The 13,228-nt window shown below is 37.9% G+C and overlaps 1 protein-coding gene across 1 annotated transcript in view; it reads left to right on the top strand.

The window, feature by feature from the left end:
• Positions 1 to 2,824: 2,824 nt before the first annotated feature.
• slc18a2 (solute carrier family 18 member 2) overlaps positions 2,825 to 13,228 on the top strand; it is a 42,175-nt gene continuing 31,771 nt past the window's right edge. Inside the window, exons 1-2 of the mRNA XM_042502757.1 lie at positions 2,825 to 2,999; positions 11,307 to 11,643. Of these exons, the coding sequence (XP_042358691.1) occupies positions 2,867 to 2,999; positions 11,307 to 11,643 (470 nt within the window). The 5' untranslated portion in view covers positions 2,825 to 2,866. The remainder of the gene's footprint in view (positions 3,000 to 11,306; positions 11,644 to 13,228) is intronic.

The raw sequence follows: 13,228 nt of genomic DNA, 5'->3' as shown, positions 1-13,228 counted from the left end.
GTAATATGAACAGGGATTTCAGCTAAACTTTGAACTGGTGTGGTGTGCTTGAGCTTGTGTGTGTATGTGTGTACTTATGTATGTAAACGTACTTATATATATTCTTTATATTTTATTTATGTCATGCTGCAAACTGGACAGCTCCAAAAAAATGTTGTTGTATAACCTGCAATGACAATAAAGGTCTAAGGTCTATCTATTTATACTATACTATGTCTTTTTCAGCCATTTATTCAACATGCTATATTGTGTCGTTATCAGCTATTTTTTCGCAATGTAAAAATTTATGTTTTTTGGCGTTTCATGGACTATGTTGTTTTCAGCCGTTTTTTTCAACATGCTAAATTATGGCTATTTTGGCTGTTTTTTCCGACATGCTATGCTATTACGTCTCAACATGCTAAGCTATGTCGTTTTTAGCCTTTTTTTTTTGACACGCTATGGCATTTTGGGCTGTTTTTCTGATATGTTCTGCTATGACGTGTCTCAACATGCTATACTATGTCATTTTCAGCCATTCTTTCAACATGCTATATTTTGACTTCTTGGGGCATTTTTTCAACATGCTATGCTATGACATGTCTCAACATGCTATACTGTGTCATTTTCAGCCCTTTTTTTTGACATGTCAAAATTTGATGTTTTCAACATGCTATACTATGTTGTTTTCAGCCCTTTTTTTGACATGTCAAAATTTGACGTTTTCAGCCATTTTTTTGACATGTCAAAATTTGACACTGACTTTTTTTGACATATGATAATATGTCCTTTTTAGCCGTTTTTCAACATGATATAAGATGATTTTCTGCCGTTTTTTCACCATGCTATGCTATTGCTGAGCTGGTTGGTCAGTTCAACATCTGCATTAATTTTGTGAGAATGTCTCCAGTTTAACATAAACTGTAATTCTTTTTTTCTTTGATGGAACATCCAAAATTTGATGTTTAACCTTCTTACAAGAAACGAGTTTCTGCTCGGCGAGGCTGACGTCTCGCGCTCCTGACGCACGCTGTGTAAAACGGGCCTTAGGCTGGTTATCTCTAATGTGTCACTGAAAAACACAGGAGAGTACTGGTGTGCAATTCTGGTCCCAGGTCATCAGTGTGTATCAACAACTGAAATTCTGTTAAAGTGCAGAAATCTGTTTGGAATTCACTACACTTTCTACAAAGTGAGATTCTCAGTAATCAGCGTTCTGCGTCTGATCCTCTTGGTTGTGGTTGCTGGGAATGTGAGGACCAGGAGAGGAAAGTGACAAGTAAGTGAAATAACAATGTAAGATGCACATGAGGGGAATTTTAAGATGGGAAAATAAGAAAAATAAATGCAAAACAATTAAACAATAGAAAGAATACTGCACGAAAAAGTAGGACAGTTTGTTTACTGAATATGGTGGGCCTTCTAGTGTTGTTTTTCTTGCTCATATATTTTTTCACCTAAATTATTTGGTATCTTCAAAATAAAGATCTAACCAATGTATAGGCTATGTCAATCCAGAAGCAATAAGATTTGCAATCAGCATGCTTGTTAATGCAGTATATATGTATTCATGAATTAACAGGCACAGATGTGTCCTTATCAAGTTGAATCAGTTCAGTAGGGTTGCAGCGGTATCACAGTTTCAGTTATACAATGGGATGGATTGACGGATATCACACTGTTAACGTTTGCTTGTCCACGGTATTTTAAAAAATGCAGCTGGACAAAGAATTTTACCTTTTTTTAAAATGTATTTTCAGAGAGAGACTTTTTACACATATTTCCATCTAAAAATGTTTTAAGGTCTCTAGTACAGCAATAAAATTTTTGTTCAACCAAACAAAAAACTTACTGGTATCATTCATTTAAATACTCATGAAAGCCATCTGAGAGCAGTACAAGGAAAATGATATCGCTCCAGATTTTAAAGGTTCTTTTTATTACCAATAAAAATTAAACTTTTTTTCTGTGACATGTTATTTCCCAACACTGTCAAGATCAGTACTGAGCTGAAATTGTTATGGTATGATAAACATTTCAGAAACTATCACAGTGTCACCATACTACAGAATTTTCCTTCTGGAATTTCAATAACCACAAAATTTGTAACACATATGGACACATATGGATGAGATGCAGCTTTGTTTATATGATTTATCATTAACCCTTTGAGCCCTAAAAAAATTGATTGATTTCTTTTAATAAAATGGCAAAAGGACAACGAACAACTTGGTAATTAATGTAGCACAAACTGCAAGAAATTAGGAGATTTGGAGAATTATTTTTAAAAAGCTAGAGATAATTATAGAGCTGGAGAATTATTTTTGAAAAGCTAAGGACAAATGTCTAGGGAAATAAAAGCTACAGAAAAATTGTTTTAATATTTCAAGCACTTTTCCAGCTCATTTTAACACAATTTGCCTAGGGTTAATACATTTTTCAGTAAAAATAAATCAATAGCTTAGGTGAAGTCCATGTAAGGATATGATATTGCCACACAAAAATATCGCGATATGCCGTATCGCTGTTTTTTCCCCCACCCACTATCCAGCAGTTGTGTTGTGGATGTAGGTCTGACGGTGGATCTGACGGGGACTGAAGCTGCTGACGTCATAAAAGTTGGATGACGTCAGTAGTGGGTCCTCTCAGTAGAAAGACAGCATCTCCTCCTCCCGGCTCTGCTGCTGTTGGCCTTTGTGCATTCAAGGTAAGATCTCCACAGCGCTGCGCTCACTGCTTCACACACCCTCAGCTCTTTGTTATGTCATGTGTGATATTTCTAACTTACCAACTGCTTCATATTAAGTTACTGAACCATCACTGCCACTTGTGTCTCACCAGGACTTGTGATCCGGTCTATTGTCTTGCTGTACTCGGGAATAACACCATGGGGAGATTAGATGCGCTCCGGCAGTTTAATTTGGTCAAATGGCTCAGGGAGGAGAGACAGTCGAGGAAACTGAGTCTCTTCATCGTTTTCGTCGCTCTGCTTTTGGATAACATGCTGCTCACTGTTGTCGGTAGGTGCTCTCCTGCTTTCCTCATCTCTTACATCTCTACAGAGTGCTTTTTTGTTTTTTTCTTTCGGCGCAACAGGTAGTCCAGTTCACCAAATCTATCCAAAATATGCAAATCACGATAAGATGCCGTCTCATTAATGCGCAGTTTGTTGCCCCAGTGAGGAGATGAGCAATCCTCAAATGTGCCCAAGTACCCCATCCAACTAAAACCCACATTTCGTAGGCTGTTGACTCTGTGTTCTACAGTTTATGCGTAAAAGATGATGCAAGTGGTGCGCTAATAAACTTTTTAATTTATTATATTTAACTTTAAAACCTCATTTTGTCCGCTGCTCTGCTTTATGTGACTGAAAACTACAAGATGAGAATGAAGCGCAGTACGTGTATTAACCTCTCCATCTTCATCCTTTCATGTGCAACCTTCTAATATATGGATGTATGTATATCCACCGGAGGAGAATCCAGTAGGTGAAGTAACAATAGACAGTACGAAGGCTTTTATAATTCATCAGAGTAAATATTGCTGTGCCTATTAACCCTTTAAAACTGGATCGACATCGCTTGTCTTTTGGTGATTTCAGACGTCTTTCACAAGTGTTTAACCCTTTGCAAGTTGGCACGATTGCTTTCGAAAACATGGGGTGGGTGGCAATGCGCAACTTGGTAAGAAATGTTCAACAAATTGGAAAGTTCAGACTAATGTTCAGAAATAGTGATTTGAAAAAAAAATTGAAAGCTAGTGAAAAATCTCTGAAACTAAATTTAATAAACACACATAAATTTAAGATTATTTTTTACACAATTTTAAGCACCTTTTTTAGGTAATTTCCTTAATATTTCGTCTTTGATTTCTTTTTTGTTTGTTGTTTGAGATTCTTTTTAAATTAAGCAGTTTTGTTTTACTCTTATTTATTGCTAATTTTCGGATAATCTCTTCTGAAATTGCTGAAGAAGTCAAGCCAGTTTGCCCAGGTTTCAAAGGGTTAATGGTCATTTTGTGTTTGCTCCAAAACCTATTCTCCCTGAGTAAATGCGTAATCGCCGCGGGGTCGGGGTCACGTCGTCACTTAAACATGATAAATTAAAATTTGTCCCCTCTGATATTTGCAATGACCAATCATCAAATGCGCCCAAAAGCTAAAAGAAAGCTTCAGATCCAGTGTGTGGACCCGGTGGTTTCAATACGGTCTGATCGCACTGAGGCAGCAGCGTGCACGGCCAGCATCACTCATGCCAGCATCACTCATGAGCAGCTGACTTTGGAAACTTGCTCTGTGCTTGATTTGTCATCAAACTGTGGAGCTGCGAACCGTAAAGTTTATCACAGCATTCCGCACTGTGCGCGATGTCTGTAACGCGCGCTCCTTACCACTCTGTGCGTGACTTACTGGTTTGAACATCCAACATACAGCTGCTGATTCAAGAGGAAATACTGACAGTACAGAGAAATACTGAGTGGCTGTTGGTGTTCCCAGAAGGCGCCTCTGCAGGCCTGTCAGCTGTGTGTACGTGCGTTTAGATACAAAGAGATGCCAAACAAATACAGTGTCATTTTGCAGAGCAGCAATGCTGAAATCATCAATCATCATCAATCATTGCAATTCTGCAAATCATCATAAATAATTTACATGCATAGCCTACAGACATGCATATGTGCGTGCATGCGTGCATGCGTGCCTGTGTGTGTGTGGTGTGTGTGTGTGTGTGTGTGTGCGCACGTGTGTGTCTGTGTGTGTGTGTTGGTGTTAAGTATCATCAATCATGGGGCGCCCCATGTGCAGAGGCAGTGTCCTTGCCGCAGCAGCCACAGGTTCGAGTCCGGCCTCAGCCCTTTGCTGCATGTCTCCCCCTCTCTCTCTACCCCTTTCACACTCACACTGTCCTGCTGATTAAAAGCAATAAAAGCCCCCCCAAAAAAGTATCATCAATCATAACCCATCATTTACAAGCAACAGTCTTAATACCTTTCATCAGTGCATTAAAATACCTTGAATACACATCTAACACCTTAACCTAAAGTAAGGTGGCCATGCCTTAACATATATTTGAATTTATTAAATTGATTAATTAAAATACCTTGATTTATTAATATTTCCATCAATAATCTCTTTAACCCCTTGAAACCTGAGCAAATTGGCTTGATTTTTTCAACACCGGAAAAGGGCAATGAGCAGGGAAAGCAGAAATGACCCCATATGAGAAAGGAATTATTCAAAAGTACAAAACTACCTGGAAAAGGTGCTTTAAAAATTATGATGATTTTGTCACACAATTTTGAATATATAAGTATAACAATTTTCCCTTGCTTTTTTCTTTATTTTCTTCCGTAGACAGTTTTCCCTACATTTTAATATTAATTTTCTAAATGTACTATTTTCCAACAAATTGTTGAACATCTCTGAACATCAAGTTGGTCATTGCCTTCTTCTTCCATGTTTTTGAAAGAAATCACACCAATCTGCTCATAGTTCAAATACTTAGGGTTAAGTACTTGTGAAAGGTATCTGAAAGAAGCACATATAAATGGTGTTGCTTCAGGATTCAAGCAAAGTTCTAGTTTAATGAAATCAAAAATATTAAAATGATTAAAAGGTAAAACTGAATGGACTCAGTTACATGGTGGAGGAAGCGTTCATGACTGAGAGCAGCACCAACAGCTCACTGTCATGTTCTTACAGGCTCTCACAACATTTTGTCAAGTTGTGTTACATCTCCATTCACCGCACATTTCGTTAACCCTTCTACCCTGAGCAAATTGGCTTTATTTCTTTTAAATAAATTAGTAAAAAGAAAATTACCTGAAATCAGCAAAAAATAAACAAGAAACATAAAAGAAAAAAGGAAACGATGTGAAGTGGTGAATTTAAATAAAATAAAAACTGATAAATATAAATTACATACATATATGTGTGTATGTATATATATATATATATGTATATATTATATATATATATATATATATATATACACACACACACACACACACACACACACACAATTAGTTTTTTGAAAAAAATCAAACCAATTTGCTGAATGTTTCAATGCTTGTAAAAGGCGTCTGGGCGCAGCACAAGAAAACTGATGTCGATCCAGGTTTCAAAGGGTTAACACACAGGCACTAGCTGTTTGCAAGTATTCCTGGCAGAGCTAATAATGAATCTCTTTCTGACAGATGGAAACATTTTCATCTATTTGAAAATTTCAAATTCACCTTTATTATTTATATTGATTTTTACACATTTATTTCTTACACAATATGTTAAGAAAATGTTAACTTTCAGGTTTGTCATGTGTATCATTTTCTTAACTGTTTTGATTATAATTACTTCTCCTGCCAACATTAACAGTCCAGCCATTACTTTATGATCTCAATGCTAAACATGCTAGTATTAACCATCGGCTGAAGTCATCATTCAAGAGGTGTTTACCACAGTAACCTTTGAAACAGGAAAAGATCGGCACATCAAACATTTGTTCAAAGGGAGTTGCATCATTCTTTTTGTTTTTTTCTGAGTGATCTGTATACCATGGCACATCTATACACTCCCACTGTATCGTAGGAGGCAAATAGCCACATTGACAAAGGTTTCCAGGAAGCAGCATGTGAACATTATGTGCCCCTTTCAGAAAGTCAGTTTGATTGTCAATTTGATTTTCACTCTGTCATGTGATGAAACTCAAGAAAGCAGTTTCTTTGCCATTGCCTTGTCACTTTTTTGTCATTATATAATCTCATATTTTTTTAAATTCACACAGTATCTGTTCACATTTAGTGAGAAATCAAAACAGTTAAGGTTGCTATTGTAATACCACTACTTGACCTGTATTGTCTGTGAATCACTCTGGATAGGTTTTGCTCTATGAACGTCTGTATGTATCGTTGTTTTTATTTTCTGTTACAGCAGCTGCAGCATTTGCCCATGAGCATCTTGCTGCCTGCCTGCATCATGTCATGTGCAGTGCTATATTACTCGTTCCTACACTCTAAATAGAGTTCCAGTCACCTATATTAGAATGTCAGGGTTTGATGGCACCCCATGTTCTTGGGGTTTTGGTTGCTGACCATGAAAAGCCAACTGGAGACCTTCATAGCATTCTGCTCTGAGAATCCTTCTATCCTCATTTCTTGTTGCCTCTGTTTAAAAAAGCCCATAATTCCCCAAAATACACAGAAAATGAGTAACAGTTTTCTGCAGACCAAAAAATAATAAGCGTTTAATGATCAGCCCTAACGACACCGCTGGATCAGACTAAGAATCAGCTTTACTGGCCAACTATGAGTGCACATACAACACATTTGAATTGGTTTTGTGGGTTTCAATGGAATTAAATAGAATAGACACACAGCAAAAAAAACTAGGACAACAAAGATCAAGGAGGTAAACATAAACATCTGACAACATGCACACACACACACACACACACACACACACACACACACACTTATATATTTGGGTGCAGGCACGAGGCCGCAGACCGAGTGCTGCAGATAATCACAGCTGTGAAGATATCGATTGTGATATTGCTTTTATACAACAGTTCTACAAGTGTCTTTCATTAGTTAAAGACAACAGATTATGATTGTCTAATTAATGGATTTTTTGGCTCCGCTGACACAAATAGCTCCGCAACTGCTGGAAGTGACAACTGTTGTCTAGCATGACATCAACATTTTCCTGCACGCTGCTTGCTAATCTGTGTAAACTCGGTCTGCATGTTATTGACAGACTAGCTGCTTCATATCATGAACATTTATGTGTGAGTTTTCAGTATCTATATATTAAAACCCTGTTTTGAGAGTAATAGATCACTGCCTCAGTCCATCCTTTGATCCATCTGTATGCTGGTCAGTGCATTAGGAACCTGCTCACTGATGGACCTGGTAATCCATGGTTTCCTTGTGGAATGATTGAAATATAGTTTTTGATGCAGTTGCTTCTGTAGTTTGACAGATTAAATACACCTCAGAGCCAGTGATTTGATGGCGGTGTACTTGCTCCAGACTGCATCGTGTAGTGCAGACTGCAGAGTGGCTCCTGTTTTGCTTGACCCTATCTTGACCTCTTATGTCATTGGGAGGATAGTTTGTTTCAAAATGTTCTCATCCCAAGTCATCATACTCCTTTTGATTGGACATTGCTTTAATTTTATAAACTTGCTTTAATTGTCATACTCCTTATGATTGGACATTGCTTTAATTGTATAAAACCTTAAAACATTAAAAATCTGCCAGATCCGCAGCTGGCTGGTGGATTTCTGCGATGTTCCAGGATGGTGTTTTTGTGATGTTACTGTGAGGTCAACAAATCCACATGCTCCTAATAATACGTCGTTACTGACTGACAGCATTTTTACCTGACGTCATCCTGCCGTGTTTCATGCAGATGCAACAGGTTCCATCCAGCTGCACTCTTAACTGACGCCAACCATCCGTGTGTCAGGCTGCAGCAGGTGCGGCTGTTTGCTGCTGTATAATTACAACATCTGACGCTCTCCAGCAGCATATCATCCAGACATTAAAGGTGGCTCTTGGCATTGGGATCTTATGCAGAAAGCACTGCAAAATTTGACAACTTCAGAATGACAATGGGCTTGTTGTAACAAGATGACCATGGTTGCTGTTCAGGAGGCATTTATGTTCTGCAGCCACCTCTAAAATGTGTAAAGTGGCCGGGAATGTTTACTCCCCTTGTGAAACACTCAACATGTTGCTGAACCCAGGTGCAACCTTCTTAAGGTTCACCTGATTGAAGCCTCAATCAACAATGAGCGCAGTGTCAGGATTACTGTTCTGTGAGCAGTTCAGGTGCTGAAAGTGTGTTCTGCAGTTGATTGACAATAACTTCAGATCAGGTAAGCAGACACAGGATAGCATTTTAATATTCCCACTGTCACACGAGTTCTTATTTACCATAAATTATATGACCCCTCCCTTGTTCTTCCCAGAATTCTTCTGTTCTGGCACATCAGTAAATGTAAAAACAGTCACGTGGTTGAATGGCGCTGTCTGGAATATAAGGATTTACCAAATGTCAGTGAAAGAAAGCACATTATAGTTTCTAAAATCCCCACAGGAAACTGACAAGGCGAGATTGTCCAGTCTATTATCCAGCGCCTGTCACCCAGCCCTGCCTGCTGGTAATAATCTCTCCACAATTGCCTCGGCGCTTTCTCCAATGCCGAGATGGGCAGGGAGATGGTCTTGCTTGTCAATGCAGTCAGAATTGTAACTGGAGCTTATCTTTTTCACTTTTTCCTTGATGGTTTTTTTTCTGATGTTTACATTAGAAGGCCTCCGCTGGACAGTTAGCTGAAGCAGCAGGAGGAGAGTTCATAAAGCAGTCACTTTTCTGATCCTGATGAATGTCTTGAAGTCATATGTTATCATCATTGTCCAAAATTAATTATGAATAGTATAGCTGATATTTGTAAATAGACTTCAATAGCATAGGTAAGCAAAAATTTTACTGACTGAGAGGCGTCTGGAGAGGTCCGCCACTGATGATGAACTTACAGTTTATAGACTCTACTGTAGCATTGTGTGCACACAGTTTTTGGTGTTGTTGAATACATTTGACCTAGATCGATCTCTCTCTCCCTCACTTTTTATCAGACTACAATAGAGACAAGAATTAGCTAGCTAGTGCGCCCCACAATCTTGTATTCTATATACTAAGAGAATGTTCGCTGGGAGAGAGTTGTTGGAATCTTTGGTGATTTGCATCAATAGCAACTGTAGAAGTCGAGTGCTGTCCGCTTGATGTGAGTCAGACATAACCAACTGCTTTAACCTGCTGATGGAGGGATGCTGGGGACCGGGATAATCAAGGAGCATTTGAAGTAGGAGCGTATTACCACAGCTCCAGTAATTTGCTGAAGATCTGTGATCTGTTGAAGAACACAAAAACTGACATAAGATACTACGATGTCAGTGAGTTCATCCAGGTCTGAAGTAGCACTTTAGTAACACTTCAATCAGTGTAGTCAAAGCAGGCCTGTCACTCCTATTTTGCCTGTTGGTTTATCTCCTCACAATGTTTACCATAGGCTTAGCAGATTTAAGCTTCTGCCTGTCAAGAGAAGGTGAAGCAGACAGTCATTACATGATGTTAGAAAAAGTCGAATTATTGTATTATTCAGACTAAAACTGGACTTTTGAAATAAACATTAACATGTTAGTCTGACTAAAATTGTACTAAGACAAATTTCTCAAAGTTGAACTAACACACCTAGAGAATTCAGTTAATTCACTCTTTCATGTATACACCCAAACCAGACCTGAACTGGCCTAGTTGTTCTGTGCATGCTCCATAGTCCCTGCATTACGCTTTGACCCAGAAGTTGGACATCATAAACTGTAGAAGAAAGCCAGGAAAAACAAAAGAAGAAGATGGGAAGAAACCAAACTAGACAGAGGTACCTAGTAAAGTGTAGAGTACGTACAAAATGCAGAGCGCTGAAAAGTTATCCATGTTATCACTGTTCAACATGTAACCCATTTGCTGCCAGACAATGCTTCTCTGTCAGCTCTGCTAAATTTGGGCTAAATGTAATTTTGATTTTATGTCTATTTTACTCCTAATTAGACATAAACGGCATGTACTGTAGCTTGAAACATCACCCTTGAATTCCATATTTATGGGAGAATTATCTGGTGTGCAGACTTTGTTTCCTCATAATCAGCTACATTCCAACCACACAGACAATCAAGATCATCTTTGCATCCATATCTCCTTGAGAGGCACTGTGGCAAATATGGAGGAGTCAAACACAAGCTTCCCGATTGCATGGATCTTTCTGCTGAGCTATCATGCTAGAGCCATTGTACAAGTGTTGGATAGTAAACTACATGACCTCAATGGAACGATGTGTGTCAATGTGTGCTTTATGGTGAATAAGGACAGGTGTGAGGGTGGTAATGTGAGGTGCTGACCAGTGCCTGCTTGCCCTGAGCCACAAGGAGAACAAACACTAATTGACTGATTGATTTGTTGATCAGGGTTAATATCTGAAACTATCTGCATGAATAGATATCACTGGGGCCAAGTGACAAATGTGGATGCATTTACTTTTATTTTATTTTTAAAATGTTTTTATTGGTAATGTATCAATCTTTGATTGGTTACAAAAACACATCTTTGTTAAGGTTTTTTGTCTTTAAGGTAGTGTTTATAAATCACTTTTGAGGAAGCCTTCTGTCTCTCTGTTGACATATGTTGCAGTGATATGTGGATTTGCATTAGGCGAGTGAGCATCACTCAGTGGTTGTGTCATACTTCATTGCATCTATCTTTTCTTGCCTTTTAGTTCCCATCATTCCCAGCTACCTTTATAACCTAGATGAGTCTGCAGATGTGGTGTTGAAGAACAACACCTTGTCACAGCGGGTTCCTCCAGGTGCCTTCCAAAACATTGTGTCCTTATACGACAACACTGTGAGGACTTCAGGCTCTAACACCACAGTCAGGTCAACTGACCTGGCCCCTACAGCCCCCAGTGCTACAGAGCTGCCACAGAACTCCTCCGATTGTCCAAAGTCCGAGAGCAAGCTGCTCAGTGAGAATGTCAGAGTGGGAATGCTTTTCGCCTCCAAAGCCACTGTACAGCTGATTACCAACCCCTTCATTGGACCGCTCACAAACAGGTAGGTTTTGGTCTTTTCCACCTCTTTGTGTCTGTGTGGAGGCATTAGATGCATATTATTTACAATGTGGAAAATTAGCTGGTTAAAGGTTTCTGTAGCACCTGGGAACATTATTATTACATTTGTAGTAGCAGCCTGGAAATTTATGTCAAAGAATAACAAGATGCAACTGAAACTCAAGTCATTGTCAGATAATCAACAGAAATCATGCATGTTTGCCATTCTTAAATCACAAGATGCCATTGATCCTAACATATCATTGAGGTAACATTCTCAATCATTTAAGGGATACTTTGCCCATTTTCAACCTGCTTTGTATGAAAACAATATGGGTAAAATGTGTGAATGAACTGTGTTAAACTTTTCTATATTTGCACACAACACACAACAAAAATTAATTGAATGATTAATTGGTGTCTTTATTTAGAACATGTAAAACAGTAATTAAAAGCATATCATTAACAAAAGAAAAAGAAATAAAAAAAACATCATTAATTCCGAAAGGGATGTGCGAAAGGGAGTAGGAAGAAGTATAGCCTTATTTAATTCTACCCCTTTATTATGTAATTATACTGTTATCAAAAACTCTCCTAAAGAAATGCAAGGCTAGTCATACATGTACCAACGTGCACACCAAGATCTCAATCGTTACAATTTTAACCATAATATATACTACTTGTTACACACCCTTATATAAATAGAAAATAGACACTTGTGTATCTCATATAAAAAATATTAAATTATTACCAGTGCTATAGATAATATATGCATATATGTGTGTGTGTATGGATGTGTGTGCGTGTGTGTGTGTATATATATATATATATATACATATATACATACATACATCTATATACACATCTCCACATACATGTAAATGCATACATGCACATAAATATACACACATAAACATGATTTCATAAACCAATTAACTGCAATGTCTTTCAATATATCTGATATACAATAAACTATAACTATACTTATAAACAAAATATGAATGTACTCACATTCACACAAACAAACTGAATATTTACACTTAACTACACCCCAATCTACACATAAATCCATATAAACACCAGGTGATGATCAAAGCTCTCCTCATCCCTGTACATTAAGACAATCATATCCCTATACTCCTTTTTAAACTGGATGATGATTGGACATTGCTTTAACTGTATAAAACCTTAAAACATTAAAAATCTGCCAGATCCGCAGCTGGCTGGTTCTTGGGCTGTTGTTCGAACTATAGATCGTCCTTCATTTTTCTTTGTCTTTGTCTTTGTCTCTCTCTCTCTCTCTCTCTCTCTCTCTCTCTCTCTCTCTCTCTCTATGAGCACTAGGCAGTGCTGATAAAATACAAATCATGGATTTGTTTCTGCGCTGCCTTATTCTTGCCTAAAATGTTTTAGGACATGTCTTTTAGTGCACTGTTTAGCAGTAATATGAAAGTTTGTGATCAAGAAGCGGACACCATATTGTTGTTCCTAGTAATAAAGGAGAGCATAAAAAAATAGATCAAACAGTAAGACTAAGAAGTGCTAATCAAATATGAAACAAGATTATTTTACTACATTGCCTATTTCTC

The sequence above is a fragment of the Plectropomus leopardus genome, chromosome 15, assembly GCF_008729295.1.
Source record: "Plectropomus leopardus isolate mb chromosome 15, YSFRI_Pleo_2.0, whole genome shotgun sequence".
In the NCBI taxonomy this organism is placed as follows: domain Eukaryota; kingdom Metazoa; phylum Chordata; class Actinopteri; order Perciformes; family Serranidae; genus Plectropomus; species Plectropomus leopardus.
Note: the sequence above shows the minus strand (reverse complement) of the source record. Positions and strands in the feature narration are given on the sequence as shown.